We start from the raw sequence: 18417 nt of genomic DNA on the forward strand, positions 1-18417 counted from the left end.
ATTTTTCTTCTGCCTTAGGTAAATCTTAAAATGAGAGAGATAACAGAGAAAGAAGTTAAATTAAAACAGCAGCCACTGGAAAGTCCCGCTCATCAAAAGGTAAAGAGTAAATTTAATTTCTTCAAAACACATTAAGTTAATATTAGTAGTTTTTTATATGTCTGTTTCTACTTGATCATTCTGTATTTTTATCATCCCAAGCAAGCCAGCCTCTTAGATTATCCTGGTGGCTGATTCTCAATGCCTCAATTAGGAGTTACCATGGGCAGCCTGTCTTCTATTCCTCACTCCCAAAAAGGGCTCATGGTTTGTTGAACAGGGGTATTCTGGGAGGACTTGGGAGGTTCAGTAATGGAAGTAATGTAGCCTGAGCTGGGAGTGAACTTCTGAAGGTAAGAAATTGAGCAGACAACGCCCCGTAGAAGCTGTGCCCTACAGACTCTTGAGATGGCCTGATAGGTGCCATGAGGCTGGCGGTGGCGGCGGCGGCGGCGGTCTGAAGCCCAGTGCCTGGAGCCAGTGGAAAGTGTGTACCTTGGGATGGATGCAGATGGGTGCATTCATTCCACATTCTGGCTTTGGCCTTATCCCTGGCCATTTCCTCTTTTGTCAAGGCATGTGTCACAGTCAGTGGTGTGTACACAGGAGTGCCTGACTTTTGACACAGTTTTACCTCTGAGAGCAACATGTCTTCTCCCCTTGTGGTTTTCTCTCTATACTGGCCAACTCTAGTCAGTCAGGTCGAGTGCCTCCTTAATCCTTGGATGGGACAGACAGACATGGGCATAGACCTCTAGCCTGGTCCCCTGACTTTCTCAAGTTTGGAACTATTCTTTGCCATTATGGAGGATAGAGTTGTGAAGGGGACAAGTTATCTTCCAGTTGAATTGCCTGTATTGTGATCAGCTGAGGTCATATACACTGGAAAGCCTTTGCTTCCCAGAGGCCATCTCCACCTCTTGCGTGTGAGCGTGTGTGTCATGGCACACCTGGACCCGCAGTGCTGACATTCCTTTCCACCTTCCTTCCTGCTTCCTGAGCAGTCTCCCTCCAAGTGGTATTGGAAGTTAGTACCCGTAAGTGACTCAGGCCACCAGCCGCAATCTGCAAAGCCATCTTGTTGCCATCATGCGCTTCCATTAAAATTGCTCGCACCCAAGACTGGGTTTTTGTTTGTTTAAATGTCCACCTGGGGGTTGTGTTACATGTTCTCTAGCATGAGCCCTGCTGGCCACGCTGATGGGCTTTGTTATGTGGCACTTTGGAATGCCATGTCCATTTACCCCAGGTTCTAAGTGATCTCTAAGTGACCAGTGTAGCATAGCTGACAGGACACTGTCGTTCCTAGTAGACACCAAGATAGTGACCTAGTGGCTGGCATCAATCCTTAACCTTTTTTTCCTGCTGTTACTTTGCCTGAGGGGCGGTATCTACCATGACCTCCCCTAGTACCTGTATTCTAGGCTGTCAGGTTGGGAAGGTGTTCTCCTACTGAGGGCACAGGCGGACTGCAGAGAGGGCTCCTGCTGGTGTGTCTTGATGTGGTCTCCTTTTGCTGTCCCTTAGGCCTATATAGAAGTCAACTCAGATTCTGCAGGCTGAGTTAGGTCAGTTCAGATGCAGGGCTTTTGAAATAATGAATTTTCACACAAATTTTAGAAACCAGGATTTGGTTTAGTAATTCTAGCAGTACCTAACAGGTGCCCAATTCTGGAAGTAGACCAGTTTGTTATTGCCTTTATAGGAAATGCCTGGTGCCAAGTGGTACCTTTTCATGTGAACTTTTGGGCACAGATCTCTTTGTAGATGGTTTGAGTGTGCCCTTTGATTGCCTGGGTCCTGTAGCTTCATTATTTAGCCCAGATTGTCCTTTGGGTTCTCACCTGAGGGCCCCATGTAAACTTAGGTTGTACTTCCTGATGGTATGTTAGTGAGGAGGAGGAGGAGGAGGAGGAAGGCATGCTTAATGCGTGTTTGAGTCCTGGGTTTGACCAAGGCAAGGGCTTACACACTCAGGCATCAGAGGTTTGGTTTCAGATAAGTTTTATGAAAAAAGAGAAATATAACCAAAAGCAATCTCCCTTAACTTTCCTTTGTTAGAGAGGCTATGGGTGTCCTGTAGTGGTGTTCACTAACTAGACCAACAAGAAAACATGTGGTAAAGATTGACAGGTTATGGGTCTTATCTAAACATTTCACAGCTAGAAGTTAGAAGATGTGAGTGAGCAAAGCAGTCCTGTGAGCCTCCTGGGCCCCTGTAGTTCAGTGTCAGCCCAATTTTTACCCATGCCATCCATCTTTACTCAAAAACCATTTGCTTTACTGCATGCCTGCTCACTCCCTGTCTGCTCTCTCTGTGAAAGCCTGGCCTGGAGCATGCTGTGATGCACTGCATGCTGGAACCTGTGGACTTTGCACGTGTGGTACAGTATGAGGCGGGTTCCCTGTGGTAGTACGTGTCATGGGCTCTGAGAAACAAGTTAAAATGTGTGTTGGAACATACAGTCAACACAAAACAAGCCTTGTTGCTAAATCTAAGGGAATCGGTTCCAAGTGTTCTGATGAGCATCACTACTGGTTACGAGTATCTGTAGAGGCATCAGCTTGCAGTCTAGATTCCAAGATGATTTTTTGATTTGGACTCACCTGCAGAACTCTCAGAAACCAACAGTTCTTGTTATAGGCAGGTGCTGGCTTTCTTTTAGTTTCTGTTGTGTATGTGCCCCCTCTGTAGACAATTTGGCTGTTGGGTCTCCTGCCCTGGGCACTGATGCAGGCAAGAGCAGTACACTGCAACTCTTGGGGAGTTGTCTCTGCACTGAGCAGTCCCCTCTCAGCTAAGTTCTCTCTGAACATGGGCAGAGAGGCATGGGCTGTGGTTCTTAGAATACCGACAGGTAGCTCCCTCGGGTGTGCACATAAGGGAACCTTGGCCTAGCATTTGCTTGATGATCTTGTGGGTTTTAGTACTGATGTTTCACTTGTAGTTCTTGGTGGCTGGTGTAGTAGTGTGAGAAATTTTGTTTAACCTGGTTTCTGAAATTTCTCAAACTATCAATTAATGCTATTTTATTTTGTAATTCTTAATGACCAATGTTAATATTGATAATACTTAGGAAAGTGCCTGTAGCTTGAGTCTTTCAAGCTCTGAATGCTCACTGTTTAACTTGTTTCTCATTAGTTTGTAATGCATCGGCTTATGATAGTATAGATATGCGTTTTGTCTCCTTCCTATGTGTACCCACCGCCAGAGTCAGTTTAGAGTTAGACTGGCCCTGGTGGTGTTAGCAGTGGATCTCTGCCATCCAGTGTACCCATGGGCCTCAGTCCCTGGATCTGACTTGTTTGTTCTGGACAGAGGGTATCATCCACACAGTCTGAACTTTTCCAGGCAATAACAGTTGGTCTTCATGTGGCTCTAGGCTTGGTGTAAATCTTGCTCTAGCAGTGTGCCTGTAACATACACAGGGTGAAGCGATCTCACACGCAGAGACCATTTTCCTTTTATCAACTGCAGGTCCGCTATCGGCGAGAGCATCTTTCTGCTAGGCAGTCACCCTACTTCCCGTTGTTGGAGGACTTGATGAGAGACGGCAGTGATGGCGCTGCTCTCTTAGCGGTGGTTCACTATTATTGCCCAGAGCAGATGAAACTGGATGGTGAGTGGAGAACGAACACTTCCCCTGAACAGATCTGAAAGGGACCAGTGTGCATTTCACATGCAGGAGAAACCCAAGGAATTAGCACGGAGTCCCTGTGTTAGTTGGGATACTACCACGTACTAGAAATGCCCAGACACCAAATACTTATTCGTAATCTGCATCTTATGTGATGTGGAAAGCGCCCGCTAAGTATTTGGATAATATGTCATTGTGTTTTGTGACTTTACTTCTGTTTCAGAGTGAATGAGATTTAAAATCCTTCCTTATTGAAACATTTAGAACCTAAGCCAGATAGGGTGGCATTCACCTTTAGTTCTGGCATTTGGTAAGCTGTTAGGACCAAGATCAGCCTGGGCTGCATAAATGAGACCCCTGTCAGAAACCAAGGGCAAATAACTATAGAACTTTCTGAAGACATGAGAATGAATGGTAGATTCAGTCTGTCTCCTGCCGTGGCCTGATGCCAGAAAACCTCTTTCTGGGTGCTTGTGACCTGTAGCAGGGAGGAGGAAAAGGGAACAGTTGTGAAGAAGGGCATGGTACAGAGCTGCCAAGGTGCTGTGGAAGCACGAGCTGTCAGTGGCTCGATGTCCTAAGTCTGGAGTGGGCAGGTAGGAGGCCAGGGGCCCGACCAGTGCCTGCACTGGGACAGTGTCTCAGACTTTAGCCCTGGACAGCTTAGGCTGTTATTATGCCTACTCCAGGCATGGAAGTGCAGACAATACATTTTTTACAGACACAGAGGTGACTTGAAAGACAGGGAAAGGGGCTGGAGAGAGATGGTTCAGCGGTTAAGAGCACTGATTGCTTTTCCAGAGGACCTGGGTTTAATTCCCAGCACCCACATGGCAGCTTACAACTTTCTGTAACTCCAGTTCCAGGGGATCTGAGACTGTCATACCAATGCACATAAAATAAATTTTAAAAAATTATTTAAAAAGTAAATAAATAAATGTCTAGACAAACAGATGTGGACTACGTATTGAACAAGTGAATAACTACCGGAACCATAGAACACAGCCTGAAGTGTCTATAAGGGAGGCGGATGTGTATGTCTGAAAGCAAGGAGCTTAGTAATTAGTGAACTAGGTCCATTTCAGCCAATCCTGACACAATCCCAGAGAAAAGTAAAGGGAAGAAAAAGAAGTTTTGTGACTGTCTGTAGATTGAACAACTGAATTGTAAGTTCCAGGAGCTGGCTAGCCAGAGAAGCAAGACAGTTCACCAGCTAGAATTCTGGAGCTGCCACAGAAAGGTAGAAAGACTTTGGCTAGCAGCCATGCCTGGGGGTGTCTTTGAAAGTCAGTCTGAAGAACAGTGAGAGCCTGGGTCCCCCTTGCTTCCAGCAACACCTTCCATGTCCAAGGCCTGGGGATATGAACACACTTGGGGGAGACCAAGCCTGTAAGTCATGGTCTCAGACTCCAGCTTGGGGCAGGCAGGGGTGCGGTGACCAGAAGCAAGGCTTTTGTGTGAGCTTCTTCCAGTCACCGGTACCAGTAAACCTCTCTTCCTTGCTGGCTTCCACAGGCTTATTTGCCCCACCTGCAACTCAGGGAAGAGTCTTCTTGCAGAAACTGGTCTTAAGGACAAGACCCACAGTGACTGAGGTTTGCCATCAGCTGGCTTCTTGCTTTGGTCACCTACAGCAAAGCCCACTTCCTGCTACCTCCCTCTAACAGTGAAGGGGTGCCCAAACACCCCTGACATTTGAGGAGATCCCCTTACTGCAGCTATAGTTCAGAATATACATCAGTAAGAGGCTGGGGACCTAGAATGAGTACTGGGAAGGGGCATCTAGAAGACTGCCATATGGTGTGTCCACATTAGGTTCCATAGAGCTCTGAGGAAGTGTGCATTTTGGTGTCTGAAGTGTAAGAGTCTATTAAAGAGTTAGATGGCTGTGTAGAAAAAAAGAATCTCCCAGAAAAGAGGGGGTGGGGGGAAGCAAAGGAGAAACTAGAAAAATGAGATCTATATAGGAGGAACTAACAGAGAATAGAGAGGATTTAGCCAAGGGAAGTGTAGATGCCCCTGGATGAACATAGGCAAATTTCAAGAGTCCACTGGATGTGTCTAGTTGAAGGACTATGGTGGTAGACATTCTAGGAAGGCCCCAAATAACTTAGTGGGAAGACAGAGCAGGTTACAGAGTAGGGAACTGTATGACGGCAGCAGATCCCTCAGCCAAGTCCTGGAAGCAGCTCAGCGTGCTCTTTCTAACCCTCCTGCCTCTGCACTCCAGGCTGCTGTGGAGAGGCTACATAGAGCACTTCATTATCTTCGTAGAGTTTAAAAGACGTTGTATCTTGTAATAAAAATTAAAAAGTAAGCTGGGCACTGGTGGCACACACCTTTAATCCCAGCACTCAGGAGACAGAGACAGACAGATCTCTGAGTTCAAGGCCAGCCTGGTCTACAGATCAAGTTCCAGGACAGCCAGTGCTGTTACACGCACGCACGCACGCACGCACGCACACTGTCTCGAAAAAGCAAAACAACAAAATTAAAAAGTAAATTTAGCAGTAAAATAACAAAGTAGAAACATTTTAAATGTTTTGAAGAGAAACTGTAAAACTAAAAGCTGTTCTTTTGACAGATCAATAAAATAGATAGGGCTGGAGAAATGGCTTAGAGGTTAAGAGCACCGACTGCTCTTCCAGAAGTCCTGAGTTCAATTCCCAGCAACCACATGGTGGCTCACAACCATCTGTAATGAGGTCTGGTGCCCTCTTCTGGTCATACATGCTGTATACATAATAAATAAATAAATCTTTAAAAAAAATAAATAAAATAGATAATTTTCTGGACTGATGAGTCAATAAAACAGCAAAATAAAGAATGCAGAAAATAAAATGACATAAATTCAGGTCTAGTAGACATCAAATAAAAACATGAAGAGTATTCCTGTGCTGTGTATGTTCAGTGTCAGATGACACAGACAGCTCTGTATTGGAGAAAGGAACGGGAGAGCTAGAGACATAACTACAAGACAGATGGACTCAGGCGTGAGGACGTGCATACATCCTCGGGGATGACTTTTTGTGAGAACTTTTCCTGGGGCATTTACCAAACTTTTAAGGAATTGACAGTTTCTATGGTTTATAAATTGTGTCAAAGAGGGAGCTGGAGAGATGGCTTAGAGGTTAAGAGTACCGATTGCTCTTCCTGAGGTCCTGAGTTCAATTCCCAGCAACCACATGGTGACTCACAACCATCTGTAATGAGATCTGGCGCCCTCTTCTGGCATGCAGGCAGACATGCAGACAGAACACTGTATACATAATAAATAAATAAATCTTTAAAAAGAAGGAAGGAAGGAAGGAAGGAAAGAAAGAAAGAAAAGAACTTGGAAAAAAATAAATAAATTGTGTCAAAAAATAAGGAAGATGGGATGTTCCTGGTCTTTTAATAAGAGGATTATCCCTGACACACTGGGAAGAGACCCCCCAGAAGACGACAGTTAAGGCTGGCTTGTCTTGTTACCACAGATTGAAACCTTGTATAAAATGTTGGGAGGCAAGACTCTAACCTTTGTACCTCCTTTTACACAACTGACTGAGTAGGTGCAGTTCCTGGCCTGCCAGTGATGTTATTTTACCTGGTAGTGGCTGTGGTCTCCAGGCTGCCACAGCTGGGGACCAAAGCATGAGCAGGAATAGTCCTTTGTGTCCTGTAGGTTGACTGGGACAGAAGCCCTGGAGGAGGAACCCTGTTGATAGCCCAGTAAGTCCTAAACTTTTCTGTAGTTCTTGGAAGAGGCTTCACATTCTTAGATGTGGAGAGGCTGTATCCCAAAAATGATAATTTCTTAACTGTTCCCTAAATATGTTGCCAGTCTAGTAAATACTTGTGTTTTTTACCAAGATTGACAGACAACACAGGCAAAGTTGTCGCATTTTATTTTGGCATAAATTTAATATGTAGCAGACAGCTCAAGGAATTTGTTTTTTAAATCTAACCTTCCCAGGGTACTACTTCTCACATTTATGTTTGGAGTAGATTAGGGAACAGAGGCTTTCCTGGCAGCACTGGTGTGTTTATGGCTCAGGGACGTCCTGAGGCACACCATTTGAGACCTTGTCCAGGCTTGCCACTTGTCCCGACGACGTCCTTTCACCCTGTACTCACTGTTTTCACTTGTCAGGCCTTGAGTCTCCCTGAAGCCACAGTGCCCAGCCTTTGCCTTTCTTGATTTTCAGGCTGTTGAGTTGGTCCATTGTCCTTTGGTTGGTTGGTTGGTTTGGTGTTTCCTTATGATGTGTCTGACTCAGACTACAGTGTACGTCCTGGCATCCATGCCCACTGTGCTCTTGGTCAAGATGGTGTGTGCTGGCCTCTAATCTTAAGACCCCTCAAGAGAAGTGGTTCATGTTTCATGATTAGCTGACTGCTTTGTCGGGGAGGCCTTTGGATTCTGGATCTTCATTCGTCATCTCCCTCCTCATCCGATTTTCACCACTGGAGTTTCCAACCTCATTTCCTGTTTCTTGGTTCTTAGCTGGCATTCTGCAGTGTCTTCTCCCTGCCAGCACATTGGTCTGTGGATTCATGGATTGAACTCTCATTACCATCTTATGACCTTAATAGCTTATGTTAGATTCCATTTCTCTCATCATACTTACTGCTTAAGTTTTCACAGATTTTAGCTGCATTAATTTTGAAGAATAAGAGCATGGGGTCCTTGTTCTGCAACTGTTAGATTTTGTTTGATTTCACACTGTCTGGAACTGTGGCTTTGGCCCAGGACAGTCACTTGGAGCACATAACAGCACGCAAACCGCAGAAAAGAGATGTTCAGTAGAGAGTTGTGTGTTGAGGGTCCACATAGCCTAGAGGGCAGCGAGGACTGGGCAATCAGGATATTGTGGCGGGTAGGATTTCATGACCAGGTGACTGCCTCACTTGATGTTGACACACCCTCTTCTTGGACTAATGACCTAGATGGAAAACAACATTTGAGGTCTTTGAAAATTTTTTTTGTCTTATTTTTGTACTTGAGTATGCTGGATGAGTACTCTCTGCCTGCCCGCCCTGCCCCCCACCCCTTTTTCTTTTTCTTTTTCTTTTTCCTTTTTTTTTTTTTTTAAGGTGGCACATATTCAGAGGTTTGCATTGTCTCATGATCCTACAACTGCTGTTCACTGGCTCCTTCTAAGGAGCACCTGGACAAACACTGGAGACCCCTTCTCAGGGGTCCTTATTTACTACCTGTACTGCATTTCCCAGCGGAGGGTCTGCTCCTGAATTTTCAACCTGAGAGGTTGGAAAGGTCCTCACCTCTTCATAGAGGAGGCGTGTACTATGTGTCATCTTGATTTGGAGAATTAGAGACCTCGCTTAACAACTGTAATTTTGTGCATATCCTGGCCCCTACCCTTTGCAAATATGAAATTAACCTCAGGCAGAGTTTCTGCTTGCTGAAGGAAGTCCAAACATTTCTTTAAAGTCATTTTAATATTATTGATATATGTGGGTATTGGTGCGGTGGCGTAGATGTGGAGGTGAAAGGACGTCTTTGTGGACTTGGTATTTTCCTACCTTTCTGTGAGTCCTGGGGATTGAACTCAGGCTGTTGGGATGCAGGACAAGAGCCTTTACCTGTTGAGCCATCTTGTGGACCCAGAAACACTCTAGAAGGTGATGTCCACTGTTCGTCTTTTGCCTGCCCTCCTGCTGGGGATGAAGCCCAGTGCCTTGCACACGCCAGGCAAGCACTCTGCTACTAAACTCCGGCTGCAGCCCGCCACGGTCATTTTAGGAATCCAGTCTCGAACTCTCATAGGATTTATTTTATAAATGCGGGTTCTGGAGATTTCCCATATTTTCTTTCTGTGTTTAATGTCACCTGTGAAACTTACTGTCTTTTAAAATCCCGTAATCTTACTTACTTTATCACCACCCCTTCCACATCGAGTTTCAGTTCAGAATTGTGTATCTACACACACCCATGTGAGCAGAATATGCATATTGTAACACAGTCTACCTGACTGATTCTACTAGATATTTGCCTGAAGGAGGTGCCGTCGATGGCCGACAGCCTGTATAACATCCGGCTTCTGAGGGAGTTTTCCAACGAGCATCTGAACAAGTGTTTCTATCTCACCCTGGAGGATATGCTGTACGCTCCCCTAGTGCTGAAGGTAAAGCTGCCATCAGACATGTACTTAAAGCCAGCTGCCTATGAGCAGGTACTTACTGTGCGTGGGTTGTTGTGTGTTTTGTTTTAGCCGAACGTTATGGTTTTTATTGCTGAGCTCTTCTGGTGGTTTGAGAACGTCAAACCAGATTTTGTTCAGCCCCGAGATATTCAAGAGCTGAAGGATGGTGAGTGGCAACTGAATGGTCATGGTCTTGAAAGCCCAAAGGATTGAGGAAGCCCATATATCTGTAAAGGCCAAGGTGTCCTGTCTGTCAATGCTTGGGCAGACCAAAAGCCCAAGCTTGCCTTTTCTGTCTGTTCATGTTCTAATCTGTGCTGTTTTTCAATTTGATATTTGTAACAGTCTTTGAGGGTCAGCCTATGGCCTCACCTGTTAAAACCAATTTTGAGAAGTTTGGTTTCAAGTAAAAAGTTGAGTTGTTTTCATGGTTATAAAAGCTATAGGTTCTCTGTTTTTGGCTGATATTGTCATTATAAATAATAAATATATTTCTGTAAAATTGCTATTTCTGTAGCTAAAACAGTGTTACAGCAGAAGAGCAGCCGACCTCCCGTCCCGATTTCCAATGCAACCAAACGCAGTTTCCTGGGTAGTCCTGCCGCCATGAGTCCGGCTGACCTGCCACCACCCCCTCAACCTCTCCCTGAAGGCAGCCATCGGTACCACCTCCACTCGGAAGAGCCTGAGTGTCTGTGAGTCTGTCGTGTTGCTTTGGGGTCAGTTTACCATCCTGTTTCCTTTTCACATAGTACTCTGAGAAATCAAAACTCTCTCTTAATATAGGTAATGCAGAAAGTACCTGAGTAGTTCCTGCAGCTGTCTGTCCTCCTGACTGTTCCTCGTCACTCAGTCTTCTCTCTGGAGGCCAGGAGTCTGGAAGCCTCTTAGTTGCAAGGTTTTTAAATAGGAGTATTTATGTAATATAATAATCAATACAATTTAAATACATCAAACTGTAGTATAGAAAGGAGATTTCTCCATCGCCTCGTCACAGTGAATTACAGTTTCACAAGTGGTCTCTTGGGGAAGAGACTGAGGAATAGTCCAAATTTGCTCTGAAATGTAGTCTGATAGAATTTAAGAATGAAGGATGCTCATCTGTAAGCAATACTCGTTCATTTGCTTCAGTGAGCAATGGATTTGACAATGAGACAGTAAATGGAACTCTTGAGTGTTTTTTGAGAACTGATTTTTGTCATTAAGACCTAGAATTCAGCTGACTGGATCCAGGTTGATTGGCTGCAACCAGGTCGTTGGACATGTGGGATGAAGATGAGAGAGCTCATTTTGGATGGGGGTTGAGCCTCTTGTCGGGGAGGAGGCCTGTGTCTGGCTCAGCTGAGAGAAGATTTTAAAATGAAAACATAGTTTTGAAGTATGGAGAGTGAATTGAGATTTAAGGTTAAAACAATACTCAGAAGTGATTTTGAATGGCACATGAAGCTGAATGGCTTGTTAGATGCATGTTGGAAAGGACCTCAGCTTTCTCAGATTGACACTAAGGACGCTAGAGGGTTGAGCCAGGAAGGGAGTGTTCAGAAGGCCACAGAGCATGTCAGGTGATGCTGGGAGTGTTTAAGAGCTGAGACTCACTGACAGGATCAGATCCTTGGAGCAGAAATGGAACGCTGTGTGTGGCTCAGAGCCCATGGATACAGATGGTAGCATCTCAAGGGCAGAGCTACACAGCCACATGGCTCCTTCTGTGGGTACCTGGGCATTCTTGCCACAGTCCCTGTACTTTGTAGTCAGATCTAGTACATGCAGTGTGTGTGTGTGCATGGAAGTTGGTTAAAGCAGCATTGATATCCCATGTGTAACAGTGGCTGTGAAGGCTTTCTCATTCATCAGACTCTTCCCTGGAATAGCTGTGCACTGTGCACATCCTGGCTCTGTTCTGTTTGGTTTTCACTGGTCCTTGTGCTGTGAGTGGCTGTAGGTTTGTAACCTTTACTCTCTGCCAGGGCTGGTGGGAGTCTCTCCTTGCTCCTGGGCTCCTCTGGCTTCACTGTGCCTTCCACCCTTTCTGTACGGTTTTCCTCCTTTTGTCTCCTCTGTCTCTGAAGGACCTTTCCCTGTCTTTGTCCCTTTGGGCTTAACCATAGAAGCTACAGCCCAGGGTGTTGGACGCCTCTGTGTTCCTGCCCGCACTTTCTTACTGTCCCTTGGCCAAGTTCTTCCCCACAGTGCGATAGCAAACTAGCTGCCCTGCAGGTTAAGAGTGCTTCCTGTTGGGCAGTAGTGCCAGCCCCCATGGGTGTCAGGCTGCTGCAGCTGCACCCATTGGTCTCACGTGGGTGAGTGTCCTTCCGGCCACAGCCATGAATCCTCTTTTACTCAAACTGTGATGGAAGAAGTAGAAAAGGTGTGCATGATTGTGAATTTTTTTTTGTGACTGTTTCCATATTTGGCCTGTAAAATGTGTGAGTGCCCTTCTTGTCCATGTAGGGCTCATGCTCAGGTTATTCTCAGCATTTTCAGTCAGTTTGATATAGTGGAATCATCTTTGTGGTCCTTTAAACTTCTTATTTTTGTGTTTTTGAGACAGGGTCTCACTATATAGCCTTGGATGGCCTGGAACTTGCTGTGTAGACCAGGCTGGCCTTGAATTCAGAGATCCCACTGTCTCTGCCTCTCAAGTGCTGGGATTAAAGTCGTGTGCCACGACCTCCTGGCTTGTGACATTTTCATACTTACATATCGTGCATTGTTCTTACCCCCATCTCCACCCCCATCTCTTGCCGGTCCCTTTTGTGGTAGTCACTTGATTTTTTGTGTCAAGTGCTACAACCAGAAGTTGTACTATCTCTGTTTGCAGCTTTGGGATTTGTGAGCATTTGTGTTTGTGCACGTGTGTGCACCTGTGTGTGGACGCCAGAGGTGGATGTTGGTGTTTTCCTGGTCACACTCCACCTTATCTTTTGAGATAGCCCAGAGCTCACTGATTTGGCTAGACTAAATGGTCAGCAGTCCTCTCCAGCGCAAGGATTACAGATACATGTTGCCCTGCCTGGCTTCCTTACGTGGGTGCTGGCAGTTGAGCTCAGGTCCTCCTTATGTTTGCAGGGCAAACACTTGACCAACTAAGCTGTCTCTCCAGTCCAAGTTTGAGATTTTTATCTCAAATTCAAAACTTTGGTTTTTTTCGTTTAGTTTTATGGAAAATATTTCCCCAGAGAAACCTGCTGACTGCTCCCAGCTTGGTACAAGTTTATAATGCTTTCTGTTGCTTACATGCCTTTGCTTTTCACTCTTACATTGATTGGTTGGTTGGTTGTGTGTGCTGCATACATGTGTGTATTTGTGTATGTGTGTATTTATGGTTTCACATACACCATGGCATCCATGTGGAAGTCAGGACAACTTGTAGGAGTAAGTTCTCTCCTTCCACTGTGTAGAACTAGCAATAGAATTTAGGCTGTCAGGTTTTCCCCGCCAGTGTCCCTCTCTGCAGAGCCATCTCGCCAGCCTCTGCCTTTGCTTTTGAACTTGAAGTTTGATAGACTCATTATTTTCTCTGATTTATTTTTATTTAGTGGAAAAGGAGCTTCCACATTTAGTCCATCCCATCCTTTGTTGCCACTGAGGCAGAAACAGCAAAAGGTGTCACAGGCAGAGGACATCCCTGGTGAGAGCATGATTCTCTTCTATTTTCCCTGTTGTTACTTTTTCTTTGTTACTGTAGTAAAATAACATTCCTCAATATTGAATGATCTTAATCTAATGTACCCGTTTTAGTTAATAATAGCAGGATAATACTTTTTTCTGGTTTTTATTTTAAAGATTTATTTTTTTATGTATGAATGTCTGTCTGCATTTATACCTGCATGCCAGAAAAGAGCATCAGATCCCAGTATAGATGGTTGTGAGCCACCGTGTGGTTGCTGGGAATTGAACTCAGGACCTTGCAAGAGCAGCCAGTGCTTTTAACCACTAAGGCATCTCTCCGACCCTAGCAGGATAAATTTTAATTTGTACTGATACAGCTTAGAATTTATAGTCTTGTGGTATAAATGTCATTTCAAATCTGGTAAGTTCTGTGCAGCATGCACAGAATGGCAGGTGTCCCAAGCATTCTGTACCGATTACACTGTACTTCACTTATTGGAACTACTGGAAGTTGTACTCTTCTGGTTATCTGCTTTCCTGAGTAGTGTTGTGGGTTGAGTCAGGATTCATTACCCAAGAAATGGCTATTACATTAAAAGAACTTCAAGTGGTACAGAGTTGGTTACTTAACATTGAATGTGCTTATTTCCTCCAAACTACAGATCAGCGACACAGATCGAATTCTCTAACTCGGGTTGATGGTCAGCCGCGAGGTGCAGCAGTAGCATGGCCAGATAAAAGAAACAGGTGAGTGACTTGGCACTGTTTCTGCTCAGACCTCCTTAGTCAGCAGGTCTCCAGATGTGTTCCAGGGACCCGCAGAGACTGGCCAGGCTGTTCAGGGAGCTGGCAGCCAGTGTTTGCACAGCAGTGCCAGCATCGGCTTGCTCTCTCCTATGCTCGTCCTCTCCTGTGAGCCCCTGGGTACTTGCCAGGTGGCTGTGTGATTTGTGGTGTCCAGCAGCAGAGGAGATGTGAGGGTCTACAGGTGTCAGAGAGGTCTCTAAGAGCAGTGGTGCCACCTACACTGTCCATGTCGTTACTGTCATGGGTCTTGTGGTGATACTTATTCTTTGTTTAAAAAGTGTCTGGGCTTTCATTTGTAGTGTGCTAAATATAGTAAATCAAGGCTCATTGGGGCCTTGGTAACTTTACAGGGTATATGAAGGTGTGCTGGGAGCAAAATGTTTTTGAGTCATTCACTTAAAGTTACCTCTGGTGCTCTTCTGCCCTAGAGCACTTATGTAATGCTTCTACATGGAAGATTGGCACTCTCTCTCTCCAGACCTTGAACTCCTCTCCGACTTTTGAACAATGGGTTTCTCCTCTTGTTTCAGGCCTGTGTCCCAGCCAACACCCTTTGCTCTCCATCACGCTGCCAGTTGTGATGTGGACCCCAGCTCTGGTGACAGTGTCAGCTTGGCCCGCTCTATCAGTAAAGATAGCTTGGCATCCAACATCATCCACCTGACCCCACAGAACCAACCCCATCCTTCAGCCGGAAAGACCAATGGGAAAAGCCTTCTGAGCAATGTCAACATTGAGGATGAGGAGGAAGAACTTGTGGCTATCATCAGGACAGATGTGTCTCCCCATTCTCCAGAGGTCTCCAGGACCTCACCTCAGGCCCCAAGCCTGGTGGCAAGTGTCAGGTCTCCCCAGAGACAGATCGACACTTTGGAGAGTAAGCCTGACAGTTTTTACTTAGAGCCCCTGATGCCAGCAGTACTTCGGCCAGCCAAAGAGAAGCAGATTATCACCAAGGAAGATGAGCGTGGAGAAGGGAGGCCGAGGACCATCATGTCGAAGAGGCCCAGTGAGGGCTCCCAGCCTCTGGTACGGAAGAAAGGGACGGGGAGCCATGGCAGTCGTGACCTGAACAGAACTTTCACCCCAATTCCTTGTTCAGAATTTGCTGCAAGCATTGACCCTGCAGAGGTAGGACCACAGTCAGCAGAAGCTGCAGCAGAAGGGCAACCTCTGGCCATGGGTAGATTCGATCCACTACCTCAGGGCCAGGCTGCTGACGGCTTCTTCCTCCATGTAGGCAGGCCTGAGGAAGATGAGGGGAGGTGGTATGTTGGTTCACAGAGTCCCAGCTCCCACGACTCAGAACCCTGGACTATCCTGAGGCAGGACTCTGACTCCGATGTGGTAGACGTAGAGGATGCAGAGCAGGATTTCATTGGTGAGGAGCATCCTATGGTTATCCCCAGATACGCTGGTGAGGAGGAATCAGCCAAACTACAAGAGGATATGAAGGTAAAGGAACACGAAGACAAGGATGATGCCAGTGGCCGCTCAAGCCCATGTCTGAGCACGACCTCTCAGCTCAGCAGCATGTCCATGGCGAGCGGAAGTGTGAAGATGACCAGCTTTGCCGAAAGGAAGCTCCAGCGGCTCAACAGCTGTGAGACCAAGTCCAGCACCAGCAGCTCCCAGAAGACCACCCCAGATGCATCTGAAAGCTGCCCGGCCCCTCTGACGACATGGCGCCAGAAGAGGGAGCAGAGCCCTGGCAGGCACAGCAAGGACCCTGCCAGTCTGCTGGCTTCCGAGCTGGTGCAGCTCCACATGCAGCTGGAGGAGAAGCGCAGGGCCATCGAAGCCCAGAAGAAAAAGATGGAGGCACTGTCTGCAAGGCAGCGCCTGAAACTGGGCAAGGCAGCCTTTCTGCATGTGGTGAAGAAGGGGAAGGCTGACGGCGCCCCACAGCCCCTGAGGCCCGAACACTTCACTAAGGAGTTCACACAGCACAACGGGGAGGACTTGGATGATGGTACTTGTAAAACTGAAGGGTTCCTTGTCAAAGAAGATCAGAGAGATCTCAGTGAGTCTCAGGATGTGGCGTTTGCACAGCTACATAAACCCAGGGACCCGGCTTCTCTGCATGATGGAGAGAAGCACAGAGTGATTTCTGCTGCTCTCTTAGAGGACAGTGTTGGCGAGGTGGATGTGAATGAGTGTGACCTGTCTATTGAAAAGCTGAATGAGACCATCAGTACACTGCAGCAGGCTATACTGAAGATCTCCCAGCAGCAGGAGCAACTTCTCATGAAGTCCCCCACAGTGCCAACCCCAGGCGCTAAAAATAACTGCCAGGACCAAAAGGTAAAGGCCCCAGTGCACTTTGTTGAGCCACTCTCTCCAACTGGTGTGCCTGGCCACCGCAAACCCCCACGGCTGGGCCAGGGCCGGAACTCCCGTCCGGGAAGGCCGGCTGAACTGAAGGTTCCAAAAGACAGACAGCAGGCTTGTTCCCGGAGCAAAACCCCAACACCCAGTATGGAGACACTCCCACATCCTCGGTCTTTGCCCCCAAGCACCCATCCACGGTCACCCTCCGACCCAGGTGGGGAACCCCCTGAGAAGTGTCTCTTTGACAGTTACAGGCTCCATGATGAGAGCAACCATCGGACATTTGTCCCGTCCTCTTGCAAAGATGCCAACATTGTGTCAGAACAGATGAACTTTAAGGAGGGTCTGGAGACAAGTGTGAAAGAGGCAGGCAAAGAACACACACTTACGGAAGAGCCGCTGAGGAGCAAGGCCAGCCTCATTGAGGTGGACCTCTCTGACCTGAAGGCCCCGGACGAGGATGGAGAGGTGGTTGGCCATGAAAGCTCCGTGGAGCTTGGCGGAGATGGCGACCAGAAACCTGGGGTTGGTTTCTTCTTCAAGGTGAGTGGGGTGGTAGTGTGTGAAATGGTCATGAGGTGTGCTCACATTGCCTTGGGTATGAGGATCTCTCAAGAACTTCTGTTCTAAACCAATTCCATAAAAAGCCAGGGAAGAAACATGTTTGACTTAGTGGGCTACAGAAACCTCCATCCTCAGGGTGGAGGGTGGACCCAGTCAGATGTAGTCACAGGTAGCACATCCTAGAACCCAATAATTTTCATGAATCATGAAATACTTGATTTTCAGATGACTTTTTGGTCATTTAAAATAGTAAAAAATGCTCAGAACTTGAAGACGGCACAAAGATATCCAGGCCTGACATGACCTGCATGCTGAAGTTTTCCCACTCCTGATACAGAAACCTGACCACAGGGAAGCTTTAGAAATATCTCTGTTTCTCCATCCTGCACTTTCTCAGAGATGAAGAAAAGTATGGACCTGGGGTTTCTCTTCTGTCCTGACCATGTCTGTTTCCTCCTGACTACCACATGGCATAGTCTCAGCCTTACAAGATGCACATTTTATTGACGTGTGTGTGTGTGTGTGTGAGAGAGAGAGAGAGAGAGAGGGGGGGGGGGAGGGGCAGGGGAGAGAGAGGGAGGAGAGAGCGTGAGTGAGCGAGCACCAGAGCCTGAGGTTGGCATTGGGTGTCTTCCTTGCTTGCTCTCCACCTTATGTGTTAGATGAGACTGGATGAGTTCAGGGTGATAGGGCCATAGACCCTTACATATTGGGGCAAGGTGTCTTACAGAGCCCAGAGCTTACCATTTCAGTTAGCCTGGCTAGCTAGTTTGCTCCACAGATTCCTTTTTGGGATACAGGCAGGCTGTCTTTCCTGCCTGAATTTTTGTGGCTTCTGAGGATCTGAACTCAGGTCCTCATGCTGCCCAGCAAACATTTTCTCTGCTGAGCCATCTCCTCATTCCCATTTGTGCTTTGTATGGTATGAGTGCAGTCACATCGGTGTGAGCTCAGTTTGTGGAGAAATGTGTGGGTTTGCAGGGAAATGGAATTTGTTGCAGGGCATGTGGAAGGTCATCTAACTGAGGCTATTTTGATGGCTTGGACTTTTTTGATTGTGTCACAGTGTATGATTAGCTCATTCATTACTTAAAGAGTCAGGATCTGGTGGTGCATGGCTTTGGCAAACAGAGGCAGACAGATCGCTGAGTCTGAGGCCAGCTTGGTCTGCATAGGGAGTTCTGGGACATTCAGGATTACATGGACCCTGTCTCACCGTTTCCCCAAAAAAGTCAGATTGTCTGTCTGTTGAAGTCCATACTTGATCAAGGTACGTTAGG

The 18417-nt window shown here is 46.6% G+C and overlaps 1 protein-coding gene across 3 annotated transcripts in view; it reads left to right on the forward strand.

The window, feature by feature from the left end:
* Camsap1 (calmodulin regulated spectrin associated protein 1) overlaps positions 1-18417 on the forward strand; it is a 67732-nt gene that overhangs the window by 35093 nt on the left and 14222 nt on the right. Inside the window, exons 4-12 of one of the 3 annotated variants that reach the window (XM_028868794.1) lie at positions 19-99; positions 1044-1076; positions 3518-3659; positions 9666-9805; positions 9893-9989; positions 10341-10518; positions 13363-13454; positions 14098-14182; positions 14773-17116. In XM_028868794.1, the coding sequence (XP_028724627.1) occupies positions 19-99; positions 1044-1076; positions 3518-3659; positions 9666-9805; positions 9893-9989; positions 10341-10518; positions 13363-13454; positions 14098-14182; positions 14773-17116 (3192 nt within the window). Of the gene's footprint in view, positions 1-18; positions 100-1043; positions 1077-3517; positions 3660-9665; positions 9806-9892; positions 9990-10340; positions 10519-13362; positions 13455-14097; positions 14183-14772; positions 17117-18417 lie in introns of those variants that run through there. The other 2 variants (XM_028868795.1, XM_037204681.1) reach the window with 2 other exon arrangements.

Source organism: Peromyscus leucopus, chromosome 4, assembly GCF_004664715.2.
Source record: "Peromyscus leucopus breed LL Stock chromosome 4, UCI_PerLeu_2.1, whole genome shotgun sequence".
Classification (NCBI taxonomy): Eukaryota; Metazoa; Chordata; class Mammalia; order Rodentia; family Cricetidae; genus Peromyscus; species Peromyscus leucopus.